The 16,589-nt window shown below is 39.2% G+C and overlaps 1 protein-coding gene across 1 annotated transcript in view; it reads right to left on the bottom strand.

Annotated features, from left to right (window-relative positions):
* The window catches only part of LOC149843559 (phosphoglucan phosphatase LSF1, chloroplastic-like), a 115,789-nt gene extending 101,974 nt beyond the window's left edge, over positions 1 to 13,815 (bottom strand). Inside the window, exons 1-2 of the mRNA XM_089999899.1 lie at positions 13,761 to 13,815; positions 12,955 to 13,076 (exon numbers count right to left, since the gene is read on the bottom strand). Of these exons, the coding sequence (XP_089856025.1) occupies positions 12,955 to 13,076; positions 13,761 to 13,778 (140 nt within the window). The 5' untranslated portion in view covers positions 13,779 to 13,815. The remainder of the gene's footprint in view (positions 1 to 12,954; positions 13,077 to 13,760) is intronic.
* Between the last annotated feature and the right edge of the window lie 2,774 nt (positions 13,816 to 16,589).

Below are 16,589 nucleotides of genomic sequence, written 5' to 3'. Positions count from 1 at the left end.
CGGCAGGGGCTGGCCCCCTGCCGTCTCACTGCTGTCGGCAGGGGCTGGCCCCCTGCCGCTTCATGGCTATCGGCAGGGGTGGCCCCCTACCGTCTCGTTGCTGTCGACAGAGGTTGGCCCCCTGCTGCCTCGCTGTTTTTTATAGGGGCTCATCCCCTGTCGCTCTGCTGTCATCGGCAGGCAGAAGCTCACCCCCTGTCGCTTTTCTGATTTCGGCAGGCAGGGGCTCGCCCCCTGTCGCTTTTCTGGTTTCGGCAAACAAGGGCACACCCCTGCTGCCTCTCTCTTTTCCGATCGATAGGCCGAAGGAGATGCCCTGCCTGACTTTCTATTTCATCCGCATGATAAATAGTGTAGCGCTGATTACTCACACTTTTGCAAACTTCGCATCGAACCCCGCTCTGGCTCCGCGGCCTGAGCCTCGTATCATCTACACCCGTAGACGCACGCAGCTGCACAATATCCCGAGGTAGGGGAAAGTCGCACGAGGATTTTGGATGAATGAAATAAAATAAGGCTTCTGAGATAGAATAGTTATTTTACATACCTGCTTATCTGAAGAAGTATTTAACTTATGATTGTCTGGGCAGTGTTCTTCCCGTTCTTATCCTTTTGAAATTGCATGCTTAATGTAAACTCTATGGGTAGACTCAATCTAGCAAGAATCGAATAGTTTAATTGGCATACATGCTTACCTGAAGGATTACTTAACTTGTGATTGTTTGTTCTGCGTTTCTGCATGCTTATTCTTTTTAAATTGCATACTTAATGTAAACTTGTAAATAGACTCATTTCTAGAGAGAATCCCACCGCAATTGCTATTGTAATAGGACCCCAAGACAGGTACGGTATAAGTTTTACAAGAGGTAATGAAATACCCTGAAGTGGGAAATCAACACCTTGTAGATACCAATGAGATAATGTCGGCCTTCACAGGCCAATTGCTCAAGAGCAATGCATGTCATGTACAAACCAAAAGAACCATAAAACATTAATTGTTACCCTCTCATCGTAGTCGTACCTCTAGGAAGGTGCGATCGTACTTATTGGACAACTACGTCCCATGTGTGTTGCGATAGTTGGATGATGAGGTTGTAGCAACCTCGATGTGTACATTTAGCACAATGCTGAGATCACATAAATGGTGACAACTCGCCTTCACAGGCAAGATGTTCGAGTGGGTCTAATAGACCAGAGCATGTAGAATGGGGCGGCGGTTAAGAAACCCCCGTCGTACTCATTCGACCTTCACGGTTCATCAAGGGAGAGGATGGATGGTACAAAAACTCCGATGGATAGATTGTTAACAACCACCCCTCGGGCAAAAGACTCGGCTTCCCCAATCATCGGAGTTAGGAGAATTGGGACTACCATAAATTATCCTAGGTGGTAACTCTCAGGTACTTCTGCAGAAGTTGGATGCATCCATGGGCCACGAATGTCTTTGGGGATTTACTCTCTTGGTCACTGACCGTCCCCTTAGGAGCGGACTTAGTCAGCCATCCGGGTTAATGAAAACACCTGACATAATATACCCCCGGATCGGTCTTGGTTGTTTCTACGTTTCGCGTCTGTGCGTACCCACAGGCCAGTTAATATCAGAACTTAAAGAATATCTTTTTGAATAGTTGTAGATGATTGAGACTTACAATGCTTGAAATGCACTTTGCACATGTTACACTTATTAGAATAAATTACAATTGTATTGATTGTTTTACTATAATAACTGTTTATCTCATGAATGTCATGCTTTATTTTTATTCTACTTATCTATTCGTGCACCTACTGGTTTGTTATGAAACTGACCCATTTCATGGGCAGGTGAGGAGTAGAACTTCACAGGCGGCCGATGGCGTGGTGCAATATGGCTCAAGATTTATCTTCTTTCTGCTCACGGCTTGGCTCTGAGTCTTTTTGAGTTTTTCTTTAGATTATTGAACTTTGGGAAAATGCTCATTTTGTAATAAACTACAGATTTTTAAGCTATTGCCTTATTTTAAGTAGTTGTTCATGTGAATGGTGGTCTTTCAGCTAACGTACCCAGGATTGTTGACTTGTGCTCCTTTCTAAATGTCTTCCGGTGTCATTTTTAAAAGTGAAAACTTTAAATCTTTGAAAGGTTTTTCGATAATGTTTTCGAAATCACAAGTTGAAATTTTGGGGCGTTACACTGCGTGACTATTTGACGATTTACTTTGGAACAGAGTGACTCTATATTTTGCTTTATTTGACATTCATTTACTTATTATTCTCAAACTTTATTAATTGATGAATAAAGTTATTTTGGTTTGGATAATGGCAGTTTAAGATCTCTTATGGCATAGATTGTGGTTATAACTGTAAGGCGCAGAGTCTCTGGGTTTGTTTTCGCCATTGTTTAAAAAAAATCCACTTTTCAAGGGGAATGAGTTAGGGTCGTTACATACCGACTGAAGGGCGATACCAAGAAGTGGTGTGACACCCTGCGATAAGTGAAGTACGCAGGTGTGGAGGACATCCCCTAGGAGACATTCAGGGAGGAGTTCTTGAATGTGTATTCCACTGCTTATGCCCGGAACCGCATGCATCAGCAGATCCTCAAGTTGGTTCATGAGAACGTGAGTTTGGTTTTCCACTGCTTATGCCCGAGAGAGCATGCAGAAGCAATTCCTCAAGTTGGTTCAGGAGCACATAAGTTTGGTGGAATACACCACCAAATTTCAGAGTTTAGAGAGCTACTGACCGAACATGTTCGCTGACGATAAGGCGAGGGCAGCAAAGTATGTTTGCGGTCTGAAGAACGATCTCCGGGTTCGTGTAATAACAACTTGTCCTACGGCATTCAGTGATACGATAGAGTCAGTATCCATCTTGAACGAGGAGTGGGAGTGGTTCAAGGGTGGATCGCAGAAGAAGGGAGGCAACGAGAGCGAAAACAATGGTGACACGAGGAAGAACCCACCTGCAGGCGGCAAGACGCAGGGGGGTAAGTCGAAGAGGCAGGGGAACCATATGAGGGCCCAGTAGAGTAGACCCCAGCAAAGGCAGCAACAGGGGAAAGCTTAGTTTGTGTGTCGAAGGTGCAACAAGAGTCATCCTCAGGGAACTTGTCCGCTCTTCAAAGAGGTCTGCTACAAGTGCCAGTAGCCCGGACACATCGCAGCGTACTGCCCGAACAAGCCGGCGGCTCAGGGCGGTCAGCAGCAGCATCAACAACAGAGACCTCAGTAGCAGGCGCAACAGAAGACGAATGAAAGTGTACGCTGCCACAACAACCGAGCAGGGCGATCACGCCGACCTGATCAAAGGTATATTCGTAGTCGCTGACCATCTTGCTTATGTTATGTTCGATTCGGGTGCTACCCATTCATTTAGTTCGTCATCTTTTGCTAGTTTGCTTGACCTCGTTCCGTCTAGCCTAGAAAAGACTCTTAACGTGATCTCCTATGGGCATGTCTACTCGTTGTGGGAAGTACCTTCCTGCAATTTGAGTAGTCAACGAGGGGGCATGAGTTATTTGCCGACCTGATCATACTAGACATGACCTTCTATAATGTCATTCTAGGTATGGACTGGTTGTCCAGACACAATATGACTCTTCAGTGTCGAGGGAAGAAGGTTTTGTTGGAGCGCCCCGACTTGTCTGCGTTGGTGTTTCAGACGACTAGGCCTGTGAATGAGGTGAAGATCGTCTCAGCTTTAAAGCTCTCTAAGTACCACAAGCAGGGTTGTAAAGATGATATGGGTTGAGAAAGAAATTCTGATTTTGATGCATCATATCATGAAGATGAAGATAGCCGATGAAGGCATTTGGTGAAGATTATCAATGAAGACTTGGTTCCTCCCTGGTTTCACTTCTTAATTGACAAACTTTCGATGATCCAACCATAAGTTTGAGGGGAAGTGTTAAGTTGTAATATATATATATTAGTATTTATAATGTTGTAATAGGAAATACCCATTAGGGGTATTTCAATCTTTTCATAGTATTATAATAGGTTGTACTCATTAGGGGCACAATAGTCTTTTGTATTTTTCTCTTTTATTTTGTATTTCTAGCCCTTAGGGAGGTCCCAATGGCTTTATTTGCTTGTGTTGTGTATATACTATATATAAGGGTATTCCCCCTCTTGTAAATTTAATGCTTTTCTAAGCATTCTCTCATAATAAAGATCATGTTTTTTAAGTGTTTTGTGTTCTTTTGTATGCCCATGAGTGGCTATTGTAATCTTTTGTATTAGCCATTGTTTGTGTAATACCCGTGAATTTTATCCGATAAATTAACTTGAAATTTATATCCTTGCGCTGGTACAAGGATATTTTTATTATTGTATGTGTTATTTGTAATTGGATATCGGATATCTTGTTTGTATCTTCAATATCGGATTCATAATAGCATGTTTGGATTTTCGATATTCCATTTGGATCGTAGATGTTGGATCACTGAAATTGATATTTAATAATTGTTAGGCCAAATGGATTTGTATCTCTGGTATTGGACCCTCATTATGAGAATCAAATTTGATGTTGGAATTGAGGGACATGCATAGACCATCGAAGTTATGATGTGAATCCACATGGAAATGAAAATATAGTATTCGTGCTCGACTGGTTTAAAGGCACCGAAACACTTTGGGTAATAACCATAACATTGATGAGAAACTTAAATTTAATTTCTATGGCCTGACTGGTTTAAAGGTACCGAGGCTTGTGTGCTTGACTGGTTTAAAGGCACCGGAGCACTTTGAGTGGGTTTAAGCAAGCTATATGTAAAAAGGATTTGGATGGTTTATGCACCTTGGTAAAATGACTAAGGTTAGGATCTACTGCTAAGGTAGTAGAAGGAAGTTGGGGAATGCCCTGTACTTCGGAAAAATAATTAAATGAAAAGATTAACCCACTCAGATTCGGGCTTACCTTGGAGAGGGTAGGTGGTACAAAACTCCGGGGACATGTGTTTTGCTGTTTCGAGCTAAAGTGACTCGATGGTCCCCAGTCCTCGGAGTTGGGGGACCCAGACTACCAATATGTCCTAGGTGGTAGCTCTTTGTTCTTCTGCAGAAGTTAGGATGCATCCTGTTTTGGTTTTTGGCCTTTGGGGGATTCTCTCGGTCACTGGCCGCTCCCTTAGGATTTTCAGCCTCAGTTAGAATGTTCGGGTTAATAAAATACCCTTGAATAATATATCCCCGAACGTTCTCTTCTGTGATGGTTGCCTTGGCCCGTGTGTACCCGCGGGATAAGATAATACAAACACTATTTAGAACAGTTAGGTATCACAGTGAGTGGATTTAAAAAAAAGGGACATTTGCATATTCTTTCAGCATGCTCTATATTTTGAAATTGAAATGAACTGAAATCCTGAAATGGGTAAATATGAGATGATTGAACTATTACATGAAAGTTATGTATGTTATTGTTATTGCTGTTGCATACTTACCTCACTTGCTTATTAATGTTGCATACCATGTTCTACCTGCTCATGTGAATGACTCTTGATTACTGTTGTTGGTTTACGTGCTATTGTATATACTAAAGATTTACACCTGACACCCACATCACATACTAGACTCATGATGTACCTGCATTAAGAGTTACAGTTTTCCTACTTAGACGTGGTAGTCTAATTCCAATCAATTTACTATTTTCAGGTAAAGAATAGGGTTTATGAGCGGCTGCGGGATGAGGCATCAGATCGAGATTTTTGGATTTATTGTTCCAGGGATGGTTGAGTTCATTTTATGTTTTTAAAAACTCTGATGTCATTATTCCTTGATAGTGGAATAAAATAAACGTTTTGGCTTTCTCTCCACTGTAATGTTCCAGAATGTTTAACCCCATAATATTACTTTTCCGCTGTTATAAAAAAAAATCCTCTTAAATTTGGGTTAAAATTTTGGGGCGTTTCAAGTGGTATCAGAGCTTTGGGAACAATAGATCAAATATCACGGTCGTGCCACACCCTGCAATCGCTCTGTGAGTATAATTTATTTTGTTTTGTTATTGGTTATATTACTTGTTCTTTTATGGTGATTCTCATATTACCATATAGGTAAATTCACGCCTATAATTGATTGATTTTGTCTTATTAACGAATGATACTTCACGCTTACAAAGGATTAGCTTGTAGGTTGTTTACTTATCACGACTACATAGTTTCTCTGTAGATGATTGTATTATTACTGTCTGAATGGATTTATCATGATTGATGTCTGTGTCATGGATATCTGATTAAATTTCTTAGTAGATATGTGCGTGTGTTTCATGTCGAAATAATCGAATATGATATGATATAATAATTATCAATTCGCATGATATGATGATCTGAATGTCTCAGATACATATATGATTGGAACCCTATCTGCATAACTCAAACTACGTAGAAGTTACGTATCTTAAGGTTTAGTTGATTCTTGATATATAGATGATCACACTGTATAGAACTCATGCTTCAAGGTTTAATTTGGAAAATGCCATGTTCCTGGTGGCAATGATATGATACATAGGATAATATGCTTATGTCTGATATGATTGAAATACCACGTGATCTGAAATTTTGAAATCATGCGATATATGCTTAAGTTCACTAGTGAACAATGATTCATGGAGCCTTATTGGTGAAAAACTGTGATTTCATGATTTTTAGAGTCATATGAAGTGATGATGCATATTAATGATATATATACTTGTGCCCATATTGGTGGCTACCGACCTTGAGAGCGGTCGATCGTAGTTATGCATATATCACTATGTTGGCACCTGTTGAGGACCTTTTCCATAAAAGGTTATCTGTGAAGGCGTGTATGGCCAAGATCAGGTAATCCGGCTAGAACGGTAGATCTTCGTGAGGTAATACATTGTCCAAGAACGGGCAGCCGCAAAGACGGTAAGTTCCTGTGAGGAAGTGTAATGTCCAAGACCGGGTATACCATCTAGGGCGGTAATTCCGTGTGAGGTTGTGCATTTCCTAGACCAGATGATCCGACATGGATCTTGTTAACCTTTAATTAATAAAGAGTCGTGTCAAATTGAGAGAATTTACTGAGATTAATTGATATAGCCCATTAGAGATCAAGAGATTTGGCTTTGGTTATAGCAGAATTAGATCATTATTGATTTTAGGTCTTGATACAATGTTATGTTTATGTCTTTCGTGGATAGATGAGTCATTCTGTGAGAGAATTATGCCTTGGGCGAGATCTCGATTGGAGATAACTAATCGTGCAAAGCCTTGAGAAGTAGGAATAAATAGAGGTTAATTAGGACAAAGAGTCCGTTAGAAATAGCGAGGACAACAAACAACGATGTGATTATGATAAAATAAAGGAAACTTCACTCAATAATCAGAACAATCTAAATGAATAACATGTTGTGTCTATCATTCGTGACTAAACCAGTGGGAAGCAGTGAACATACACTCCAACTGCCTTAGGTTAAGACTTTTCATGATTTAGTACGGATTTGGCCATCAAGGAAATCATGTATGAATTTTGTCGAGACTAAATTCTAGCTCCAAACTTCTCTTAGAAACTCACTGTGTGTTGTCCTGATCCTTATATGTTGGGAACCCGTACACATATGTGCATCCTTGTCGATACCAATCTTCTCAGATTACGATCTTTACGGGAATCCTGCAAGGAAATTTCGAGGACGAAATTCTTTTTAGGGGGAAAGGATGTAATACCCGTGAATTTTATCCGATAAATTAACTTGAAATTTATATCCTTGCGCTGGTACAAGGATATTTTTATTATTGTATGTGTTATTTGTAATTGGATATCGGATATCTTGTTTGTATCTTCAATATCGGATTCATAATAGCATGTGTGGATTTTCGATATTCCATTTGGATCGTAGATGTTGGATCACTGAAATTGATATTTAATAATTGTTAGGCCAAATGGATTTGTATCTCCCCTCATTATGAGAATCAAATTTGATGTTGGAATCCATATGGATCCAACATGCGGATCCACACCGCAAGAGAACTTAAGGATCCACATCGCAGGAGGGACGCGGATCCAAAACTCGGTTGGATCCCGGGTCTCGGATCCAGACCCGAGCCGCGCCCCGCGTACGCAAGGTAAGCATTTAAAATTTTTTTTTTACCCGATACTGGGCTCCCGATATGCTGCGTAGGGTTCTGAGTGAACCCTAACGCAGGGCGATGGTGTGAAAGGGGAAGGGGTGTGCGCAGCCGCCGAGGAGGAGGAGGTAACTACCTCCTTCCGTTTCGGGGCCACCTGCCCTATTTACTCCCCTCCCACACCTCTCTTCCATCTCTCTCTCGTTTCTCTCTTCCTCCCACTTTCCTCTCTTCCTCCCACGCTCTCTCTTCCTCACACTCTCCTCTCTCTTGTCCGCACGGCTTAAGGAAGAACGCCCGACGACAGGGGAGCTCGACAGTGGAACATTCGACAGTGGCCGACCCTCTTATCGCGACAGCAGTCTCCGATCGTTGGAAAAGCGTCGGAAGAGGTAGGAAATTTTTGTGTTCTCCATGTTGGGTACGTCATGGGTTGAGACTATGGTGTGGGTTGTCCGAAAAACCCCCAAATTCTCGATTTGGGGATTTCGGCTGTTGTGAAGAGAACCTCAAATCCAGTTCATCCCTTGTCCTTAGATTTCTTTTAAAACTAAATCTCATTGAAAACCCCAAATCACCGATTTGGGGGTTCCGGTTTTCTAAGTTGGAAAGGCGACGTTGGATTTGCTGTGTATCCCAAATAAAAAATCTGGGATTTAGGTTTGCCGAAAATCCTAAATTGTCGATTTGGGGATTTCGAATTTTCGATAGTAGATTTTCCTATGGTTGCTGCCGATGGGTTACATCAAGCATGCTCAGCCCATTTGGGTGGGTTTAACCGATACAAGGGCAGAATCTGGGTTCTGCATGCATGCTTAGCATATTTTGTCTTTAAGAAAATCGGTATTGGATCTTCAAATCTTGTCTAAATCGGGGTTTGTAGGGGTTACTATGTTTAGTAGAATGTTAAGTTCAAGCATGAAATAAAGTCTTGCACAATCTCTGTATTTGATGAACCACGAACTGCCTATTTGCCTTTATACACCTGTATGCTACTAAGGATGTCTGCACAATCTTTATATAAGACGAATTATGGAATAGGTGGTTATGCTATGTATTCGTATGCAATCTCACCTACTGTATGCTTGCGCAACATCTGCATTTGATGAATCACAAAATAGGTTCGAAAAAGAAAAGAAGAAGTTGAGTTTAGCTCGCTAAATGGCGATACAGATTTCTTTATAAGTAAACCTGCTATTCTATAAGATGGCCTCCTAACATTGTTTTCTTCTTCATTCAATTAAGTAGAGGTTACCGGTTCTCATAGATCTTTTGAATCTTTGGGGTTGTATTCCTCAGTTATGAGTAGGTTGTCTGTTTACAGCCTCATATGAGAATAGCAGTAACTTCTGACCCTTGAAGACAACCCAATATAAATTACACTGACATATACATATAGAGTCAGGTCACCTGTAATTGGTTGAACTACTTTCTAAAACTTTACAACAAAAATTAGGGATTTCAGTTAATCATAAGACAGCTTATGGGAATACCTTACCCTTTTTCTGTAATTGTTTTATTAGGAAGTCTTCTGTATCCTAATGGTAAGGATGAGTTGGAAATCACGGAAAAACCCTCTAATAAGCTAACCATTACTAGTGAGACATTTCACAGGAACACAAATTAATAACAATGATGCACTCTCCAACACTGCAGATTTTGAGGATGAATTAATGACTATAACACTGCGGAAAATTGTAACTGAAGTGACCATTTCTTTCCCTTAAGCCGTAAGCTGTTTTGTATTCACATATCTATGCGGATTTGGTATTCTGGTTGTTATTGATTCTATTAAAGCATTAGCTGCTGCCCAAAAGCAATCTTATTAAACCCAGCAGGAAACCAATACTTCAATTATTTCCCTGTTAACTACCTAACATAGATACATTTATGTTTTTATTTTGCAGGCTATCAATAATGTTAAATGTATTGAATATGAATTTGGTGGTTGTCGGTTTTTATAATATGAAAGTCTGGATTTTAATTTAGCTGCCATGTCAGAACTGATATAAGCTATTTGCTCATTAGTTGTCGACTTTTTCCATGTGGTGATTTGTGATTTCCAGTTCAAGATATTATGCTGCATGTAAAGTTGTTCGACTGAAGATTTAGTGGAAGACTAAAAATGCATTTTTCAAACTGCATATGAAGTTGATGTTCAAATTGACTATTAAGCTGCATATTCAGTGGAGATGTAGTTGCATATTTAGCTGCATAAATTATGATGTTCGATTTCATATTTCTTAAAATGTTCCAATGCCCCTTTAAGTGTATATCATCTAGAAGGTTCAAATGGCCATTAAGATGCTTATTCTCCAATGTTCTTATGCATGATAAGCTGTATATATATTTTTCTGAAGTACTATTGCGTAACACTACATATTTGCTGAAAGTATCAAATGCCAACTAAGCTGTATATCTTGTGGAATGTTCAAATGAGAATGTGTTTGGAGAAATGTATATAGTTGTATTTCCAAATCTCTAAAGATTACACTGCATGCTCAATAAAGGACAACAACAGTGTCTTTGCTTGTTTTGCGAAGCTTTTATTAAATGCCACCCTGTGTTGGGATGTCACAAGTCAAAACCTAATGGTACGTTGTGGCAATTTGCTATTGAAGAATAAATAAATAATAAAAATGATGATGAATGATGATCTGGTAACCGAACCTATGGGTCGGTTGGTTGTGGACATATGAATGTCAAGCTAGTGTGTTGAGGGACATGCATAGACCATCGAAGTTATGATGTGAATCCACATGGAAATGAAAATATAGTATTCGTGCTCGACTGGTTTAAAGGCACCGAAACACTTTGGGTAATAACCATAACATTGATGAGAAACTTAAATTTAATTTCTATGGCCTGACTGGTTTAAAGGTACCGAGGCTTGTGTGCTTGACTGGTTTAAAGGCACCGGAGCACTTTGAGTGGGTTTAAGCAAGCTATATGTAAAAAGGATTTGGATGGTTTATGCACCTTGGTAAAATGACTAAGGTTAGGATCTACTGCTAAGGTAGTAGAAGGAAGTTGGGGAATGCCCTGTACTTCGGAAAAATAATTAAATGAAAAGATTAACCCACTCAGATTCGGGCTTACCTTGGAGAGGGTAGGTGGTACAAAACTCCGGGGACATGTGTTTTGCTGTTTCGAGCTAAAGTGACTCGATGGTCCCCAGTCCTCGGAGTTGGGGGACCCAGACTACCAATATGTCCTAGGTGGTAGCTCTTTGTTCTTCTGCAGAAGTTAGGATGCATCCTGTTTTGGTTTTTGGCCTTTGGGGGATTCTCTCGGTCACTGGCCGCTCCCTTAGGATTTTCAGCCTCAGTTAGAATGTTCGGGTTAATAAAATACCCTTGAATAATATATCCCCGAACGTTCTCTTCTGTGATGGTTGCCTTGGCCCGTGTGTACCCGCGGGATAAGATAATACAAACACTATTTAGAACAGTTAGGTATCACAGTGAGTGGATTTAAAAAAAAGGGACATTTGCATATTCTTTCAGCATGCTCTATATTTTGAAATTGAAATGAACTGAAATCCTGAAATGGGTAAATATGAGATGATTGAACTATTACATGAAAGTTATGTATGTTATTGTTATTGCTGTTGCATACTTACCTCACTTGCTTATTAATGTTGCATACCATGTTCTACCTGCTCATGTGAATGACTGTTGATTACTGTTGTTGGTTTACGTGCTATTGTATATACTAAAGATTTACACCTGACACCCACATCACATACTAGACTCATGATGTACCTGCATTAAGAGTTACAGTTTTCCTACTTAGATGTGGTAGTCTAATTCCAATCAATTTACTATTTTCAGGTAAAGAATAGGGTTTATGAGCGGCTGCGGGATGAGGCATCAGATCGAGATTTTTGGATTTATTGTTCCAGGGATGGTTGAGTTCATTTTATGTTTTTAAAAACTCTGATGTCATTATTCCTTGATAGTGGAATAAAATAAACGTTTTGGCTTTCTCTCCACTGTAATGTTCCAGAATGTTTAACCCCATAATATTACTTTTCCGCTGTTATAAAAAAAAAAATCCTCTTAAATTTGGGTTAAAATTTTGGGGCGTTTCAGTTTGGCTTGTGTATTGTCCCTTGGTGGACTTGTGTTTGAGCACTTGCTTATTGTCTATTGTATACAGACACATGGCTCTTTTTGTATTCTTGTTTTCATTACAACTACCACATGGATAGCCATGTATTATTCTTGTAATAAAATATATATATATATATTACAACTTAACACTTCCCCTCATACTTATGGTTGGATCATCGAAAGTTTGTCAATTAAGAAGTGAAACTGGGGAGGAACCAAGTCTTCATTGATAATCTTCACCAAATGCCTTCATCGGCTATCTTCATCTTCATGATATGATGCATCATATTTTTTAAGTGTTTTGTGTTCTTTTGTATGCCCATGAGTGGCTATTGTAATCTTTTGTATTAGCCATTGTTTGGCTTGTGTATTGTCCCTTGGTGGACTTGTGTTTGAGCACTTGCTTGTTGTCTATTGTATACAGACACATGGCTCTTTTTGTATTCTTGTTTTCATTACAACTACCACATGGATAGCCTTAACAGCAAGAAACATAGAGAATTGGCCTTTAAGAATCTAGTGATAACTAGAAGATAAATGTTTAGCAAGCTGATCAACAATTTGATTTTCTCCCAAGATAAACAATGTCTGCCATTCTTTCTCTTCCATTTGCTCGCACATGAAAGTGTTGATGCTAAACAATCAGACCAAATTTCAAATACAGGCCATAAGAATATTAACTTGCAATTAGAGAAGAAGCCTCAGCATAATGAACCCTAGCAATGGACATAAAGTTTGTAAATTGTACAAAAAAAAAATACCAAATCATGCTACCTGATTGGATAGTTGATCATGAGTATATTAAGCCTATGGCATGAATCAATTATGTACTCTGAATTAATTCCCCAATTTGACATCTCGCTTTGGCTCTGGAAGTTCAATATTGCAGTGATTCCCTGAGGAGGAAATAGAATACAGGTTGAGAAATTTAGACAAGCACTAATTCTGAAATGGATCACTGCATTATATTTCTGATTTTGACTGAATCAACCATGATGTAACATGTCTTTACCATCGCATTCTCCTAGTTAAGCACAAAAACCTAATAAGATACTCTAGAGCAAGAGCTGGAGAGAACTTGATTGACTTGACTGAGCTTAAGAAAAAGCACCAATTCTGCCTAGTCAACTGTGTGGCAGGAAAACCTCCAGCATTTCCAAGTCCATACAAACTAACAAAATTCAGCTATGTTTCTGTCCCTTCACTCAGGCTCATCCAAGTCAGCCAACAACTCACCAATCATCAACCAAAGGCTTTCAAACTTTTTTTTTTCTTATTTTATTATTTTCCAAATGAATTTGCATCAGGCCTGATTTAAGCATTTCATTTCAAGTACTTTTACCAGAAGGCAAATGCATCATTCGTTATCGATTAGGGATGCCTTCAAGTGCTGAAGCATTCTATTTTACCACTGATTTTTTCAAAAAGGAAAGAACCAATCAAGTGTGGACATGTTTATGCAGCAAACATGCCTATGTGCACAGGAACCACATAGCCAAGCAACCAGTTGAAAGTTATATTCACTAATGATAACAGAGCATGAGACCCAGAAATCACATGAAAACATAAAGATTACATACCAAATCACCTGAAAGCATGTGCACATCAGCTTCTGTCTGCACACACGATCCAATATATATGTTCTCTGTAAGCTGCAATTGATTTCAAGTTTTTCAGTGCTCTTCTTTAGGGAAGTTTATCATTGCTGAAATAATGCATACACCTGAACACATGTAAATCAAAGAAATAAGAAAATAGATAAATTTACATATACACGCCCAACTTATGGTATATTTACAAATACCACCTAACATTTCAAATATTACAAATACACACCTGGGTTAAAGTAAGCTAATTCAAATGGATAGGGGTGCACAATGAGCCGAGCTAGCTCGGAGTCGGCTTGAGCTCGACTCATTTAAGCGTGGCTTGAACGTGTTCAGATAGATAAATGAGCCGAGCTTGAGCACAGACTCAAGCTCGGTACACATAAACGAACCGAGCTTGATCAGGCAATCAAGTTCGGTTGAGCTCGGTTTGTGTAGTTATATAATGCACCCAGTATAGTATATGAATAATTTATGTTAACTAAGCACATCAGAAGGTTTTGCTTAGATGAGTAAGGTGTTAGCCTTTTTCCGAAGAGGTGGGTAGTTCAAAACTCACTGTCATCACTACACTTTAAGCTTTTTTTTCAAAAAAATGTTCGGCTCAAGCCGAGCCAAGCCAAGCCAAGCTCGAGTTCGACTCAAGCCAAGTTTGGACAAAAGTTGTTCAAGCTCAGCTCAAGCTCAAGCTCCAGCCGAGCTTGAACTATTTTTTTGAACGAGTCAAGCCGAGCCAGCCTAAGCTCGACTCGTGTGAACCCATACAAATGGATGCTTGGTTCATGGAGCTTACGAAAATTGTCAACTCTAAGGCAAATTGGCTATTTTACCCATGTATTTTAATAGGTATTTTACCCATATAGAGCATCAATCTTGGCAAAAATGAAAAACTCTCCATATAGAGAAATCTAACTCTGAATTGGTGAAAATAAAAGCAAAGACATAGAATGAATTGCAACAAATGTAACATCCCAAAATCCCGAAGTTGTAAACCCTTTAGAAAAATTTTTTGAAGCTTTGCAATCAATCCTTTTTCAGAGTTTAAAATGGTAGTTCAACAAAAAACAATGTTTGAAAGAACAAGTCAACGGACCTTGGGCACATTACGGGCGAACTTTCCTTTACACAATGGATTTATATCTCCATACAATCATTGAAACCACGTAGAATCAAAACAAGGTTTTTGATAATTAAAGTTTACACAAAATGAGGTATTACAAAAGAAACCCTTATACAAAATTATAAAACGTGCTCAAGAGCGAAACAACAGAAAGAGAGTGGGTTCTTGATTTCATCGCGTCATTGCCTGCCGCATCAACCTAATCATTGCCTCCATAAAATGGGTCAGACTTATGAAAGCTTGGTAGGTGCATAGATATCAAAAGTCATAACAAGACTAACATATGTGTTATTTCACATGTAGTTTCAAAATAAGTAAAAATGAGCATGGTGAACTTGTTTCGATAATTACTGACATGTGGGTACACACAAGATAAACGTTTTAACAACTACGACTGTCGGGGGTTTATTATTCCATATATTTTAATATCCAAGACAACTAGCTGAGTCCACTCTCAAGGGGATGACCTAATGACCGAAAGAGAATTCCTCAGAAGCCACTTGTTACCAGGGAATACATCTGCAGAACTCATTGGGAGCTATCACCTGAGATAATATTTGGTAGCCCAGTCCTCTAACTCCGATGACCGGGGACACTGAGTCATTGCTACTCGAGGAGCATAGTTGTTAACAACTTGTCCATCGGAGTTTTTATACCATCCTATACTCTCCCTTGAGATAACCAAAGAATAAATGGGTACGTCAGGTCTTATTTTATCTGACAACACATTCAATTGTGAGAATCCCTATAAAAAGAGATTTTGTATATAAACACAATGTCGGAACCACAAAGTGTGCACAAAGGCACAAAGGAGAACTCTCACAAGTGCACAAAGGCACGGATACACATGCACAAGGGCATAAAAAATATCAACTTTAATAACTTGGGTCCCAAAAAGGGCCTTAGAAAAGAATGAAGAAGCTCAAGGGGGTCACCCCTATTTATACTACATTGGAGCAATGGGGGTGGGGGGGCTCCAATACATATGTTGGATCCCCTCCAATGGTTAGAAAAGTAACTATTGGAGGGTGCTCCAACCTATGTGTTGGAGGTCCCCCATGTGACATCTCATTAAATGAATGGAAAAGAACAAAAAAAGAAAAAAAGGAAAATACAAAAAAGAAAATAAAAAACAAATACAACATATTTTCAAATGAGAATATGCGTAAAACATGTGAATTTACATAAATACCCTTATTGGGTTGGAGATATATATATATACATAGATAGATCCTAGAATTAAGTGGTGGGCACTGAAATGAGCTAAACAAGGAATGTTTGTAGAGCAGGTAGTTAAGGAAGTTGATTGTGTGAGAAATCAGATGTGGGAGTCACCTTACTATCGTAGCAAGAGATAGAGAGAGAGGTAAGAGGGAAGAGAGAAAAAAATGTTGGGCGGCAATGATGTCTTCTCCCCTTTCCATTGATATTTATATGTTGTACGAGTGGTACAATACAGTACAATAGTACAATACAGTACAGTATATTGTACAACACAGTACAATACAGTACAATAGTACAATACAGTACAGTATGCTGTACAATACAGTATAATACAGTACAGTAGTACAATACAGTACAGTATGCTGTACAAGTGGTACAATACAGTACAGAAATATATTCATTTACATATACATATTTAACAGCCTCCCTCAAGTTGAGGATGATCTTCAATCATGCTC

The sequence above is a fragment of the Nuphar pumila genome, chromosome 3 (assembly GCF_984573655.1).
Source record: "Nuphar pumila chromosome 3, dmNupPumi1.hap1.1, whole genome shotgun sequence".
NCBI classification, from domain to species: Eukaryota; Viridiplantae; Streptophyta; class Magnoliopsida; order Nymphaeales; family Nymphaeaceae; genus Nuphar; species Nuphar pumila.
The sequence above is the reverse complement of the archived record's forward strand: the minus strand, read 5'-3'. Positions and strand labels throughout refer to the sequence as shown.